The sequence below is a fragment of the Nothobranchius furzeri genome, chromosome 1 (genome assembly GCF_043380555.1).
Source record: "Nothobranchius furzeri strain GRZ-AD chromosome 1, NfurGRZ-RIMD1, whole genome shotgun sequence".
NCBI lineage: Eukaryota > Metazoa > Chordata > Actinopteri > Cyprinodontiformes > Nothobranchiidae > Nothobranchius > Nothobranchius furzeri.
Genome location: NC_091741.1, coordinates 95,023,206 through 95,039,661, shown reverse-complemented (window position 1 = coordinate 95,039,661; position 16,456 = coordinate 95,023,206). Strand labels below are relative to the sequence as shown.

Below are 16,456 nucleotides of genomic sequence, written 5' to 3'. Positions count from 1 at the left end.
CCATGTGCTCAATGGGCATAGCCCTACTTAGCAAAATCTGGTACTTTCTCCTATACTTATTACTCTTTCTACATGAATATGAATGCTATGCCAGTTTCCTTGTTTGTTCAACCTCATAAGCAGACAGTTGCTTTTTCCCTTTTGTGAAAGCAGGCGTCTTTAAAGAAGCACAGGAAAACCCTACACCGTCTTCAACAGTGAATCCTCGATCTGCAAGTACAATATCTCCTGGTAACAGCTTGTTCAAGATACCACACTCCTCTGTTATTTGTCACTGGTTCTTCCTCCCCACACACTTGAAATATAAGTGACATAACCCTGAGGAGCAATACCAATAAGAAATTTTATTGTGTTGTGGTGCTTATAATTTGACCAAGTTTGTGCTCTTGCCATAAAGTTGGTAGGCCTTTCAGTGAATTCTTCAAAACAGTCCAATATCACCGCAACTTTGAGTCCAAAGGCTTTCCTGAATGACATAGGCATGGTTGATTGTATTATTTCTCGGTCAGGCCACTCAATGAGGAAATCCAGTCTGTCATGGAGAACGTGTATCACCTTCATCCAAATTCGAGACACAGTTGCTGTTGACACATTGAATCGGTAGGCAAGGTCTTGGAGTTGAAGATTTAATCTGAGACGCATAAGTACCATCATGAACTCCTTAAATTTGGAGAGAGCAGATAACGATGATACAGTGATGTGCTGTTCACAGAGCTTAAAAATTTGCATCAAAACTAAAAAAGTGGGCAAGCCAGTGTAGAACTTTGTTTTCTCGTTGTCCTGGAAGGCTTCTGGAGTGAATTTAGTGTCCAAAAGTTTTTCCCTAAGGCCACAAATCTCAGACATGTAATCTTTCACAGCATCCTCCAGCCTTGTGATGTTGGCCATGGTCAGATCTGTCTGGCACTCTGCGTTTGCACACATTTAATCATTGTGACTATTGATGTTGTGGTTTAAGGTACTTATTTAAAAGAATAAATGGAAGATTATTTACTTTTAAAAAAATTGGTGACCCCTCATCAAAGAGAACACCTTCCGAGTTTTCGTTCTCCAGTACCGTCTGGCACTCTGCGTCTGCAAACATTTCTTCGTAATGACTATTAACATAGTATTAATATTGTGGTTTAAGATATTTATAAAAAATAAATGTAAGTTTCTTTACCTTTGGAAAGTTCTCCATCAAGGATGGGTGAGCCATCATCTGCCTTTGCAGCCTCCAGATCAGTCTAGCACTCCGTGTCTGCACACATTTAATCATTGTGACAATTAATGTTGTGGTTTAAGATAATTATTTAACAAAAAAACCCTGAAGATTATTTACCTTTTACAAAAATTGGAGACCCATCATCACAGAGAACATCACCCGACTTTGCGGCCTCCTTGATGCAGGCCTGCTCACTTGCCTTAGCTCTTTCCTCCCTCTGGTGTGATGCTTCTGTTTGTGGCCTCTCATTACACTTTAAGTAACCCAGGTTAAGAGTAGGGGCCCAGTCTTCAGAATCAACATCTGTTACTGCACTAGGACAACCTAAAAATGTAAAATAAGGTATAAATGCCACATTACAACCTTAAGCTAACTGCTAACAACATTAGCACTCTGATACTTGTCATGTGTTAATTGTACTGCAAATGGCTATCAAACTGCTTACCTGCCCTTCTTACAGCCGTGTGGCTAAAACACTGCAATAAAATGCCATAAAAACATTTAGTAAACCCTTACCTGTGAGAAAGTGATCACTGCAAACTCTGGCATTGTCCGATTCCGCTCCTCCTGTTTTCAGCCGGAGATTTTTGATTCACTTCTTCCATCGTCTTTCAATACGTTTTTGTAAATTAAGTCCTTGGTGGCGGTGGCGCACAACTTTCGGGACACGAAAAAACTTTTGTTTTTTTCCCCCCCGATTGGAGCGATTGCTACAACCGTAGACTGCACAGACTTTGGGCATTTTGAGGCAGAGTCAACAAAGCAACAGTTTCTGTTCAGCGGCGTCTACGTCCTGACCCCCACGAATGACACTCCCACAGTGACGTAGATGCAAAGTAGATGAAACGTCATCTGAAACCCAAGAATAGAAAGAAGTACAACACCTGTTCCCTTCCCCTCCGGCTCAGCTGTGTGACCGGGGGGTGGGTGGTTGGTTGGTAGGGCTGGGGGTAAACGATTAGTTTTAAAATGATTATTCTGACGATTATTTTATCGAATAGTCGACAATTCTAATGACTATTTAGACGATTAATCTAATTATTATTATTTTTCTATTGCACAATTAATAAAAACCAGAAAATCTCTAATAAATTCCTCAAAAAAAGTGATCAATTGGTACTGTAATAGAATAAACACTACAGGCCTTCTATTTTGTGTAACACTGCTTTTATTGTGCTGCGGTTGGTTATGTTCTGGTGACATGTAAAACATGGGGGTGCAGGCTGCTGCCTGAGAGCTGGTTGGAGATGGAGTGTCTCCATGCTGCTTTCTTTTGGTCACTTATGTGTGTGAGGCGAGTGGTGTTACGACCCTTCCTGGGGAGTTTGGCTCGTGTGCAAAAAGGAAGGGACAATAACGGGATTTAAAAGTTTAAATGATGATCAGGTTTATTTACAACAACAGCAAACATAAATCTTTCCATCCACAGGTTGGGAATAATAAAACTAATTCTGCCTGTGGGGAATTAAAACAAAAGTACACATAACTAGGGATGTCCCACTGGGCAAAGATTACTGAGTTCTGGACCAAAATAAGGATCTCCAAAGGTCCAAACTCTAAACTGGGTGGTTAAACCAAACTCAAGGTGATATTTTAAACTAAACCAAAAACCCTCAACACTCTAAATGTAATAAAAGGGAGATCTACACCACAAAAAAGTTGAACTCTAAACCAACACGTAACAGCTTATCCAAACGCAAGAAGCTCTTAGCGAAGATGCTAACAGTAGCTTTACCAACGTTAAGTTCAAGTTACCAAGTTTAAATAAACCAAAAACACCCAGCAAACAGACCAGCACGGAGGAGAGACTGCTACCACCAAAACAGCTCTCCTAATGTCTGAAAGAAGCTCCTTTATGAAGGGAGAAACGCTCCCGGTGATTTTCTACATCTGCGGTAGAGACGAAGCAGCGCATTTGACCCCGGAAGTTGTTGTCCGTTGCCGGGAGACGAAGGCAGGCAAAACAGGAATCTTCTAGTGAACGGACATTGTTCTGGGTCTTCTGTATTTGGTGGAGATGTTAGTGAAGGTGGAGAAGAGGGCGAACTAGAGGAAAAACTGGCAGATTCCTCCTCTATTTACAAACTCCTGGGGATGCAACAAGTGGGCGTTGTGCATCGACTATCGGAGCTGACGTCGACGAATTTATAGAATCGAGCCGTCAACATCATCGACGCTTCACTACAGCCCTAGTGGGAGGGTGCGCTTAGCTGCTCTCATGTTGCTGCTGGCTGTGAATTTCACCATCGCTCTATGTCACGGCGCACCTCCCGTTCGCCCGTCGTCCAGGAGGTTGCGCGCGGGGTTCGGGGGCCACAAAGAGGGGGCTCACGGGCCGCCTATTGAGGACCACTGCTCCAGAGGATCCTGGATCAGTATAAGCAGCCATCCGCCACGACTCACTGGGGATCGAGAAGACAGATCACACACACACACAACTTTACAACATATATACCAAGTAGTGTTTCTATGGTTACATTGTGATTTCTTAGTAAATATTCTATTTAGTAAGAGATAAACTTTATTGTATTTATCCTAGTGAATCAATAATTAATTCAACAGGTAAACTAGTAGTAAGTAAGTAAGTAAACGTTCATTTATATAGCGCCTTTCACAGATATAAATCACAAAGCGCTGTACAACATGATAAAGATCAGGGCAAATACCTGAAACCAATAAATACATCAGAAAAACAATAGCAGTGATAAAGTAGAAAATAAAATCATGAGTATAAACAAAGTGAAGGTGTGAACCCGAACAAAGCCATCTTTTTGAACATTTAGGGAGGGAACGCCTGGATGAAAAGGTGAGTTTTTAGATGATTTTTAAAGACCTCTACAGTGTTAGAGAGATGGAGATTTGAAAGTAGACTGTTCCAAAGTCCGGGGGCAATAGTCTGAAAGGCCCTGTCCCCTTTGGTTTTCAGTCTGGTTCGAGGAACAGCCAGGAGGTTTTCAGATGTGGATCTAAGGTTCCGAGAGGTGGTGTGTGGGGATAAAAGCTCAGATAGGTAGCTTGGAGCCTGGTTGTTAAGAGCTCTATAGGTCAGGACTAAAACTTTAAACTGTATTCTATATTCTACCGGGAGCCAGTGGAGGGACTGTAAAACTGGAGTGATGTGAGCTCGTCTGCTGGATTTGGTTAGGAGTCTGGCTGCTGCATTTTGGATGGCTTGAAGGCGTGAGAGGGAGGTTTTGCTGAGACCAGTAAAAAGAGCATTACAATAATCTAAGCGTGATGACACAAAGGCATGGATGATTTTTTCCAGATCTGCAGTAGAAACCAGTTTACGGACTTCTGAAATGTTTCTCAGTTGAAAGAAACAAGAGCGGGAGATGGTTTTGACGTGTGAGTCTAAACTTAAAGCTGGATCAAAAATAACTCTCAGGTTTCTAATGTTGGCCTTGGCTGATGGGCAAAAAGAGGCAATTTCTTGCTCGATTTTTGGCTGAAGTTCCGGGGGTGCAGCGATCAGGGTCTCTGTCTTGTTAGCATTGAGGACAAGAAAGTTGCTGGACAGCCAGTTACTGATATGGGTCAGGCAGAGTACAAGTGTGGCCAGCCTGTCCAACTGGTGTGGCATAAAGGACATATAGAGCTGAATATCATCAGCGTAGATGTGGTAGGAGATGTCTGGGAAAAGACTGAATGATGCCAGCTAGGGGAAGAATATAGAATGTGAATAGTAGAGGCCCTAGAACTGAACCTTGTGGGACCCCGCATGTTAGAGAGGCAGTATCTGAAGAGAAGGTTTCGGACTTCACTGTGAATGTTCTGTTGGTGAGATAGGAAGAGAGCCAGTCTAGAGCAGAACCTGAGCTACTACTAGTAGCACATTCACTGTCAAAGTGTGTTCCAAGAATAAAATTACTAAGAATAAATGGTGCTCTTTGCTAACCGCTTCATTTTTTAGCACATTTGTTTGGTCATTTGACAAATTCATTTCTTTTTCTGCGGTTGCCCGGTAAACATATTTTGATAGCAGTGCTCTTGCGCCCTCTAGTGGCACAAACTATATTACACCCCAGCACAACAGAAGGATGTGAAACAGTTAACCGGACAAAACTATTTTACCTGGTTACCACATTAACGGCCATTAACTGGTTAACTATGTACATCCCTAGTTCCTCTACTCCAGTTTTTCTACTCTTTATTTGCATGGTGACAAGTTTGACTAAATGCCGTTCACAGGGTGGTTTGGACTATTAGGAACACAAAACATTTTTGGGAAAAAAATTGGAATGCAGATCAAAATTAAATCAAACATTATACGTAAGACAAGGCATAAAACATCCTTTTTAAAATTTTAATTCTGTCTTATTTTCACCAATAAACAATCATCACATAGAGATCCAATGGATTGGGTCAACATAATAAATATTAATCTGAGATTTAGGAGTAGCTCAGAGTAATACAGTCCTAAAATGCTCGTCTAAAATGAAACGCTGCTGTTTTTAAATCCTTTCCGTACCTTTTAAGGTTTTCATTATTAATGGAGACAGAAATCAGCATTCATGCAAATCCTACAGTTTACAGATACAGGGGGTGGATTATAATAGCCTGTTGTACCCTGATAGAATTAGAATTAGATCTTCTCCCTGTAATCACCCTGATAACCAAACATGCTGCTACGTTTACATGTGTTTTTATGTTTCGGGTTGTAGTGATTACTTCAGGCTCTGGTTACCTCTAAGAAGGCTGCAGACTAAGCTGAACTTTGTTTGAAATATTTTACATTATTCTACTCATTTGGAAAAATAGTTTGTTTACAATAAGTAGAACAAAATCTGTAATTTGGTCTGTATCTTTTTTTCAGTGATAGCTTTGTCTGTAACTGTGTCCCTGTCCCTTTGTTGTGTCTCTAGTTCTGCTCTAGATACAGTCCTCAGCATACCAGTGGCAGTGAAGAAGCTCTGTCGGCCCTTCCAGAACCAGACCCATGCCAAGCGGGCCTACAGGGAGCTCGTTCTACTCAAATGTGTAAACCACAAAAATGTAAGACTCAGCCCTAACGCACAAATCTGTCGTTTCTACCTAAATATGGGCCTGGTTTTAATTATTGAGAGTCAGTACATCGAGTCATGAAAGATTGTGGAGGTTTTGGTCCGAAGCTGACCCGAAGCTGAGGCATGAAGTGCTTTGATTGATCTAAGTGACTGTAGGAAGTGGAGAGAAGAGGAGTGGATGTACATGTAGATGTGAGAGTAACAGAGTGAACTAATGGCCTGTCTCTCTGTCTGCAGATCATCCGTCTGATCAATGTGTTCACGCCTCAGAAGTCTCTGGAGGAGTTCCAGGACCTGTGAGTTACAGTAGAGCGTTTTTTAGTGCCCAGCTTCAGTTTCTCTGTAGTGTGGCCTAAGTGTTTCTATCATTTTAACCTTATCCTCTCTCGTTTCTCACGAATATTTCTGTGTTTATTTATTTGTACCTGTTCCATCTTTTACCTGTCTGTCCCTGTCAGGTACCTGGTGATGGAGCTGATGGATGCCAGCCTGTGCCAGGTGATCCACATGGACCTGGACCATGAGAGGATGTCCTACCTGCTCTACCAGATTCTTTGTGGCATCAGGCATCTTCACTCTGCTGGCATCATCCACAGAGTAAGTCCAGGTGATGTGCAGCGTCATGGAGACGTCTGCCATTTTAACCACCCAGCATCTGTCTATAAACCAGTAACCTGTGTGATATTTTCCTGTAGATTTATAGATTTTCTGTTCCTTCAGGATCTGAAGCCCAGTAACATTGTGGTGAAGTCTGACTGCACCCTGAAGATCCTGGACTTTGGTCTGGCCAGGACGGCGTGCACTAACTTCATGATGACTCCTTACGTGGTGACCAGATACTACCGTGCCCCGGAGGTCATCCTGGGCATGAAGTATAAAGAGAATGGTAAATAAAGTTGTTAAAGCTACTTTAAAAAAATCTTACTGAGTGTAATGCAGTCATGCCCTTACTGCCTTAACTGGTTATTGATCATACTGTTGAATGCTTTTACCTCTCTAACACCCTGCTTCAGTGGACCTGTGGTCAGTTGGCTGCATAATGGCTGAAATGATCTCTCACAAAGTCCTCTTTCCTGGAAAGGACTGTATCCTTCCCTTTTGGTCTTTGGTAACTAAACACTTGTTCTTTTAAGCACATGAATATGATAATGAGATCTTCCAAATGCCAGCTTGGAGGTTGTCAGTTTTTCTCCTTTGCAACCAAACAAAATAGAGAGGTGCACAGAGAACTAGTCTGGTAACTCACAGGCAGAGGCACATGAGGGGCGGGACTAAGCAGCTCAAAAAGAACCGATCAGAAAAAAGACGGAAATCCCGACTGTACCGCTTGACGCTGTAGTTTTCTAGTTGTAGTAAAAAAAAAATAGCGTCTGGCAATGGCGCAAACATCTTTTTTTATGTTTTATTTTTTATTTTTTGTTTTTTTTTAGAAGAAATGCTTTTAGCGCTTCTACTTGTGGTTGTAAAGACATTCAAGTCATTTAGAACAGAGGAAAGCCGCAGCGAACTCCGCTGCTGTCTTTGTTGTTTATGATAAACTGAGCATCGCTGTGTGTGACGTCCGCGACGCTGTAGTTTTTTTAGCTGTAGTCAAAAATGGCGTCTGGCGACAGCGCAAACATCTTTCTTTAGAAACAAGGCGTTATGCACTTCTACTTGTGTCCAACTTAGGGCAGGGCGATATGGCAAAAATAGAATATCACGATTTTTCCAATATTTTATCACGATTTCGATTTTATCACGATTTTTTTATCCATGAATAGCATAACTTCAATTGCGTATTAAAGAAGAGAAACATTGAATAAATAAACATTTATTCATATTAGGGATAATCAACACAGCGCTAACACACTTATATTTTAAACTCACACCAGAGATGATAAAAGCCCTGAGAGAAACAATTACAAAAATCAGTTTTTCTCGTTTTTCAAGTAACTTAACATAAATTAAAATCGTAAACACATTTAAAGTGCAAACATGTCAATTGCAAACGTATTGTGCAAACATTAAATGGTTCAAAATACTATGTAGCTCCCAGTTGCTCATGTAGTGGATAGTTAAGCTCAAATACGGCTCTGATGTGCGGCTGGACCAGAGATCGCTTGTGGCAGCAAAAAACTGCGCATTCTGAATATTTTCTGCAACAAGTCTCTAAATAAAGTAAAATTTTCCAGTGCAGATTGGAGACAACCCATAGAAGCACTGATTTGATCTCATTTCAGAGAAAAATAGAACAGGTTAGATGCACCTAATAAATAAAATTACTAACATAAACTCAGGAATCTTTCTTTGCTTCACTGTTCTGGTGCTGAAAATATCACTAATGCGGATCAAAGGGGATACACAGATGAATGAACCTCCTATTTATTATTTGGAAACTACATTTACTGCAGCTGGCAGAGGCAGAGATTGTTTCTATTGATACACGGATTTACAGAATCATTTTAAATGTTAATAGGGGAAGACTGCAGGAGGGAGCGGTGAAATACAGGGGGTCCCCCAGCAAAAACAAGAAACTACGAGTCTGATGAAACCTGCTGGTTTTCCATTAGGCAGTCACGGGGCAGCTCCAGCGACCCAGTGACCGAGCTCAGTCGGTACCGACACCGGCTCGGCAGAGGGTGGACGAGCCAAGGCGGCGTCGTGCTCTGCTTAAGAAGCGGTGTTATCTTCCTGCTTCAGAAGAAGCGTCCAACGTGTTTTTACGCTTTCTCCGAGACATGTCACGTCACTAAGCTGTTAGCGCCGCACGCTAAGGAAACCCTGCGTTCCTCTTCGGAACGAAAACCTCGTTGTCGCTCAGCCGCGGCCGAAGCCATGTTTGTTCACACACAAATGCAAACAAGCGGGCCACTAATATATTACTGTGACTCATTCTGATTGGTTAAGGGTCAAACAAAGGCGTGTCATTCGCCTGGGGTAAGTTCCCTTTTCATTCAGAGGCAGAAATTCAACAGCAGAGCTGTGAATCGTGATAAAACGGTCTCTCAAAAATGACAGACCGTCAGATGTGTAGATCGTAAAACGGTCTAAAATCGTCATATCGCCCAGCCCTAGTCCAAGTCATTTAGAACGGAGGAAAGAGCCGCAGCGAACTCCGCTTCAGTCGCCATGTTTGACAAACTCAGCATTGTGGTGTGTGACGTACGCTACTCGGCACTGATTGGCTCGGTTAGAATTCTGATGGGGTGGGGTTATTTGAATAGGAGAGTGCCCAGACTCTTTCTCTGTGCAGAATTACACAGAGGAGGAGTCTGGCAGGCCAGGCTAGAGATGTCGTCCCACCAGGACACCACACAAGACAAATCACAAACTTCAGGGCTGAAATGTTTCTGCTATGTGGGACATTTTCTACTGGCAAAGAGGACTTGAAAGTAAAACCCACAATAAAAACACATTTTCTTACCAGAGATGTTAAAAACACGTCCTCACCACTGAGGTCCTCTTTCGTTTCCATGGTGGAGCTTCATACTAACCCTCTGAGCTGCTGGAGCCGTGGGGTTGATCCGTCCTTCAGCCGGCTCTCCTCCTTTCCTTTCAAGCTGAGATATGAACAAGAGTCGTTTTACAATCCTGTGGCAGGAAGTGTTTGTGATCCTGAGTCTGTGTGGTTTTGATTTTGTGGGTCCCAAGCTGAACAGACGGTTCAGTACAGTCTTGTTAAGGTGGTCCTCATCACACTGTGGTTGTGATTTTGTCATTCAGATTTGTGAGTGCCCAGCACAGAATTAAACCCAAATATGACGATGTAGAAACCCAACATTCAGGATCCCCGAGTCATAAAAACAATACATTTGTGATTGGTGTACTGTCTATGCAGACTCTGCAGGACGAGAGAGACGGAGCTTTCAGCCTCGCTGAAACTCCAACAGAGAAACCAGCAAATGTCCATTTACCACTTATAAACGCTCTCATGCAAGCAACCAACTCAGAGCAAGAGGGAAAGACAAACTACAGCATACACACACACACACACACACACAAGAGGTAAAGCAAGAGAGAGAGAGCAGCATCTGTGTAAACTGATAAGCAGAGGCTAGGAGAAAAGCCTGGAAGGCTGAAGATGAAGCAGCAGACATCACACTGCAGCAAGAAGGAGCTGGTGTTCAGCATCCAAATGTTCATCCCTCCCCAGACCACCCTCCACCATTCATCTGTGTGCATTCTTGTTCCACTGTTGTGTACATTTTTGTTATTTGTGTGTTTTGTTTTTTCTTTACAAGATTATTTTAATTGAATATCTTTCTCTCTCTCTCTCTCTCTCTGTGCGTGTGTGTGTGTGTGTGTGTGTGTGTGTGTGTGTGTGTGTGTGTGTGTGTGTGTGTGTGTGTGTGTGTGTGTGTATTCCCAGTGGACATCTGGTCAGTGGGGTGCATCATGGGAGAGATGGTAAAGGGCAGCGTCATTTTCCAGGGCACCGACCGTATCCTTCACGTCTCCCATTGTCTCTGCTTATGGCAAGCCAAATGAGCATTTATTCTGATATCAGGATATCAGCCAGAATTGTCATGAACATGTAAGCCATTTCTGTCCACTAGTTAACTAGTTAGCCATGTTTGTGTCAACTAGTTAAATAGTGACAGCCTAAATGTCAACTAGTTAACTAGTAAGGCCTAAATTCTCTCTAGTTAACTAGTTAAAATGTTTCATATCTTACTAGTTAACTAGTATTGCTCAGTGTGTTCACTAGTTAACTAGTGGACAGATCAATGTCCACTAGTTAACTAGTTAAAACACATTTAGTTTTTACTAGTCAACTAGTAAGGTACAAAAACTCGTACTAGCTGACTACTGAATGTAAAAATCCCACTTGTTAACTTTGCCCAATTTGGCCAGCCGCTTGAGCATTAATTCTGATATCTTGTCAACAGGTCAACTAGTTAACTAGTGAGGGTAAAACTGTACACGCTAGTTAACTAGTGAACACATTTTGACCTTCACTAGTTAACTAGTTGACACAAAAATGGCTCATTAGTTAACTAGTAAAGGCCAAAATGCATACCAGTCAGCTAGTTGAAGGTATTTGTGTCTCACTAGTTAACTAGTCAGGGTCAAAATGAGCCCACCAGTTAACTAGTGGGAGACGGAAATGTTCACTAGTTAACTAGTGAACACATTTTGGCTTCACTAGTTAACTAGGTGACACAAAATGGCTCACTAGTTAACTAGTAAAGGCCAAAATGCATACCAGTCAGCTAGTTGAAGGTTTTTGTGTCTCACTAGTTAACTAGTGATGGCCAAAATGTGCACACCAGTTAACTAGTGACAGAAGAAATGCCCACTAGTTGACTAGTGAACACATTTTGGCTTCCTAGTTAACTAGGTGACACAAAAATGGCTCACTAGTTAACTAGTAAGGGCTAAAATGCATACCAGTCAGCTAGTTGAAGGTTTTTGTGTCTCACTAGTTAACTAGTGACAGTTCAAAGTGTCCACATGTTCACTAGTGAAGGCAAAACTCCTAACTAGTTAAGTAGTTGGAGTAGGGCAGTGCCACTAGTTAACTAGTGAACCATTAATGACTCACTAGCTAGCTAGTTGATTGTAGCAGGCTCACTAGTTACCTAGTTGATGCATCCATTGTCCAAACTAGTTAACTAGTGAGGACATAAATGTATACTAGTAAACTAGTTCAAGCCTACATTCACACTAGCTAGCTAGTTGCACAGAATTCTAATTAAGAGGCAGAGAATTTCTCAAATTGAGGCTTTCTATTGGCTCACTATGTTAAAATAAAATATGACAACCAATCACAGTGCGGAATTTTGCAAAATCCCACCCCAAACATTTGCATGCGGCACACAAGTTAACATGCTGGCCAGAGGAACCTCAGCTAGTAAACTAGTAGTGGCTTCAGTGTGACACTTACATGTAAACTTGTGAAGGCGGAACTGCTCACTAGTTAACTAGAGAGGGTACAAATGTCCACTAGTTAACTAGTGAGGTGCAAAATAAGTGTCACTAGTTCACTAGTGGGCCCCAAAACGCCCACAAGTTAACTAGTAAGGTGTGGATATGCTCACTAGTTAACTAGTGAGGTGCAGATTTGCTCACTAGTTAACTAGTGCACCCTTAAGCGCCCACTAGTTAACTAGTAAGGTGCAAAAAAAGCATCACTAGTTAACTAGTAAGGTGCAGATATGCTCACTAGTTAACTAGTGGGCCCCAAAACGCCAACTAGTTAACTAGTAGGGTGCGGATTTGCTCACTAGTTAACTAGTGAGGCGCAGATATGCTCACTAGTTAACTAGTGACGTGCGGATTTGCTTACTAGTTAACTAGTGAGGCGCAGATATGCTCACTAGTTAACTAGTGAGGTGCGGCTTTGCTCACTAGTTAACTAGTGAGGTGCGGATTTGCTCACTAGTTAACTAGTGAGGTGCGGATTTGCTCACTAGTTAACTAGTGAGGTGCGGATTTGCTCACTAGTTAACTAGTGAGGTGCGGATTTGCTCACTAGTTAACTAGTGAGGTGCAGATATGCTCACTAGTTAACTAGTGAGCATATCTGCACCTCACTAGTACCTCACTAGTTAACTAGTGAGCATATCTGCACCTCACTAGTTAACTAGTGAGGTGCGGATTTGCTCACTAGTTAACTAGTTACATCTAAAAACACATACAAGCTGACCATTTTTGTCCACTAGTTAACTAGTGGAACAATTGAAATTTCACCAGTTTACATGTGTGGCAGTGCAGCAGCTCACTAGTTAACTAGTGCCTGAAACACAAATTATGCATATTCTAATGAGAAGGCGGGCAGAAGACTCCTGTTGGGTATAAGAATCCCACCCAGTCTAAAACGTATGTGCTGTGGCCTCACAATCACATACTGATGGGTGTCCCTGAGCGCCAAGGCTTGCACTCATTAGTCATGGTTTGACACCTACTGGTTGGTCGTTGCGGCGGGTTCGAATCCCGCAGATGGCATTCCGCAATTGCTGTAACATTATTTATTTTCTCTTTGTGTTGTAATGTTCAAAGTTTTATTGTTTTACTGCTTTTATTCCCCCCTCCCAAATCAAGTAAAGCACCTCGTTTGGTGTCGTGTAAGGGAGATCAGTTGGCGAGTTCAAGTCCCATTGAGGAGAATTGGAATTTAGTGTGCCAGTAATTTTATTGTAGTTCATTTTTGTTTGGTATTGAAAGTTTGGTATTGAAAAAGGCTATATTAAAAATAATTATTGATATATATATATATATATATATATATATATATATATATATATATATATATATATATATATATATACATCCATCCATCCATCCATCTTCCCAAGAAATAGATCAAATGACACTGAGGGAAAAAACTGTGGTTATTTTGGAGAGGGTGCTGGCTGCAAAACCACAAAGGCGGAGCTGCACCCCGCCCATTCACGCAAACTCAGCCTAGCCCACTGACTTCCGTTTTTGTTTTCAACTTTATCGCAAACTGACCTGACCCACATGAATTACGGCTGTTACTAGTTTACAGTCGTTAATGCTATGTTCTATACTCCAATTAAACAAGATAAATATAACTTGCTACATGACAAAGACTGAATATATCTCGAAATGAAAAGGTTTCTTTTAGCGAATATCTGCCTACAGCTGGTCTAATAAACGTGGTGTACAACAGCACTTCAGTTTATTGAATGGCCTCTGGTAGTCTAGTGGTAAATTCGTCAGAGTTGGTTTTTGCTTTCCCCTCAGCTGATGCTGGTTCGATTCTCGGTGGGGTCATCAGCAGTCTATTTAGCCACATTCAATTTGTTTATATTTTAGTTGTAATGTTTCTTTTCAGCAAAATATTTATGTCGCTAAAAGTTCTTTGAATTTGGTCGTTCCTAAACAGCATTTTAGTTGAAACTCTGCTCACAAATGGACTCACACTGGCTAAATAAACGAATAAATAAATAAATAAACACATTATATGTTAAACGGTATACCAGTAAATTGTTGTAAACATAGTACTGGCAAGTGTAGCTAGAAATGAAGAAAAGAGGTTGTAAACTACCTAAAACTTACACTACTGGGAGGCGAAACAGCATGTCAACCTGACTCCATAACCACTACACCACCACATCTGTTATAAATCAAGTGGCGTTACATGTAATTGTGCTTCCCAGTGTGTCTCTGAGATGGGATGTATGGTTTATTGGCGGTGTCTCAGTAGAAGTCATTTCAGAAATAATTTGTCAGAAAATTCACAGAATATCCAGATTTGAGAACCAAGACCAGATCCGCTTCGGGGGAGGAGACCAAATTGAAGCTGAGATGGGAGGAAAATGCATGAATGAGGCTAAAAATGGCTTTGGCGTGTTTCTTATGAGGAAATGACAATATAACATGATTAAAAGTTCCAAAAGTTAGATTTTTAATTATATGGAACCTTTACAAAAACTGTTCAATTAACTTCTCAACTCCGTCCTCAATCTCGCATTTTTTAGCTACAACACCCTCTTTGGTTCCAGAATGCTATCAAGTCTGACAACTGCAAGGAATTAGACTGACTCTAATGGAATGGGCGGGGCTGATTCTGGAATGGGCGTGGCTGACTCTGGTGCAGCTCCACCTTCTGGTGCAGCTCCGCCTTTGTGGTTCTGCAGCAAGCACCACTTGTTATTTTGAGCTAGTACCAGAAGACAGTGTAACCTTTTTTAGTTCTCTCCAGTCAAAACAAAACTTTAGACTTTTTTCTTTTTTAAATTTAACAGGGAACAGCAATCAATTGAACAGGGAACTGCAACCAGTAGTCACACAACAAAATAAAATCACACAAACAAAATAAAGTTACTCTCCTTTTTTCTTGGTGTCTGAAAAGGGCAGGGAAAACCATCAGACTCCAGTCACCCATCGAATGGACTCTTCACCCTCCTGCCCTCTGGGAAGCGCTACAGGAGCCTATGGACTAAGACTACCAGGTCCCGAAACAGTTTCTTCCCCACAGCTGTCAGACTCCTAAACTCTGCCTGCTGACATAACACCCCAAACCAGCAGCACCCTACATAAACTCTGTAGAAACAAGAAAGCCCTGCAAATCGATGCAGAGCGTCGCGGGATATGCCTGACTGGTCATATATATTACCTCTCATGACACTGACCTCTGACCCTATGAACTTGTGTATGTGATGAGTTTATTTACCTTTGATAGGGAGTTATGACCTCTGATTTTGTCAAAATCCTTCAACCCGTTCAGGAGATATTGCACACAAAAGCCAAATTTTCATATATACGGCCTCACACAACCTTGACCTTTGACCCTATGAGGTTTTGTACCTCATGAGTTTATTTACCTTAGATAGGGAGTTCTCACCTGCGATTTGGTCAAAGTATTTCAACCTGTTCAGAAGATATTGCACACAAAAACCAATTTTTCATATATACGGCCTCACACGACCTTTACCTTTGACCCTATGAGGTTGTGACCTGATCAGTTTATCTACCTTTGATAGGGAGCTATCACCTCTGATTTGGTCAAAATCATTCAACCCGTTCAGGCAATTTTTGATATATATATGACCTCACACAACCTTGACCTTTGACCCTATGACATTGTGTTCCTAATCAGTTCATGTACCCTTCATAGTAATAAAATACACAGGCGAGGGTCCAACTCTCTGGAGGACGCCATGTTGGATTCTAAGTTTATTTAGCTGTATTTGTGGTTTTGCTGGTGGTTTTTGACTCCTTTGAAAACTGTGCAACAACACTCTTCTTCTTCCTTTTCTCGTGTGTTATTTGGCGGATGGCACTCAACATAAAAAGATGCATTTCTCAAACAATTAATGTATTGGAGCGTGAACCTGAGTCATTAATCTCATATCCTAATTTGAGAGTTACAGCTAGAGTCCAGAGGGTTTTGTTGGCTTTATGAGCATTAGTTAGTAAGGTCCTCACTTGAACAAAAAATACAGCTTGTTTGCAGTGACTTTGGTATTTACTACCCCCTATTGCCAGAAATCTACACACTTTCCCTTTAAGCGCGTTGTCTCTTTAAGACTGGTCCTGGGTGACATTGGAGTTTACAGCGAGGCCGTAGAAATTCTCTGTCTGGATATTTATTGTGGAGATTAATGGACTAAAATGGGTTGCTGCACCGTGACTGTCTTCTCCTTTTTTTAGAGAGTAAAAACTATATTTTGGTTTTTAAATGCTGCCGCTGCACCGTGTTAAGAAATCATATTACTGGTTGGTTCGAAATGGGTTGAAATGTTCACATTTCTTCTTTGCTTTACATGCTGATCACTAAAGCGTGCTTTAATTA

At 41.5% G+C, this 16,456-nt stretch overlaps 1 protein-coding gene across 3 annotated transcripts in view; it reads left to right on the top strand.

Annotated features, from left to right (window-relative positions):
• Nucleotides 1-16,456, top strand: part of mapk9 (mitogen-activated protein kinase 9) — a 60,048-nt gene that overhangs the window by 36,403 nt on the left and 7,189 nt on the right. For 2 of the 3 annotated variants that reach the window (XM_015944740.3, XM_054739019.2), the window contains exons 3-7: nucleotides 6,070-6,199; nucleotides 6,448-6,506; nucleotides 6,669-6,807; nucleotides 6,931-7,096; nucleotides 7,224-7,295. In XM_015944740.3, the coding sequence (XP_015800226.1) occupies nucleotides 6,070-6,199; nucleotides 6,448-6,506; nucleotides 6,669-6,807; nucleotides 6,931-7,096; nucleotides 7,224-7,295 (566 nt within the window). Of the gene's footprint in view, nucleotides 1-6,069; nucleotides 6,200-6,447; nucleotides 6,507-6,668; nucleotides 6,808-6,930; nucleotides 7,097-7,223; nucleotides 7,296-10,561; nucleotides 10,634-16,456 lie in introns of all 3 variants that reach the window. The other variant, XM_054739020.2, reaches the window with a different exon arrangement.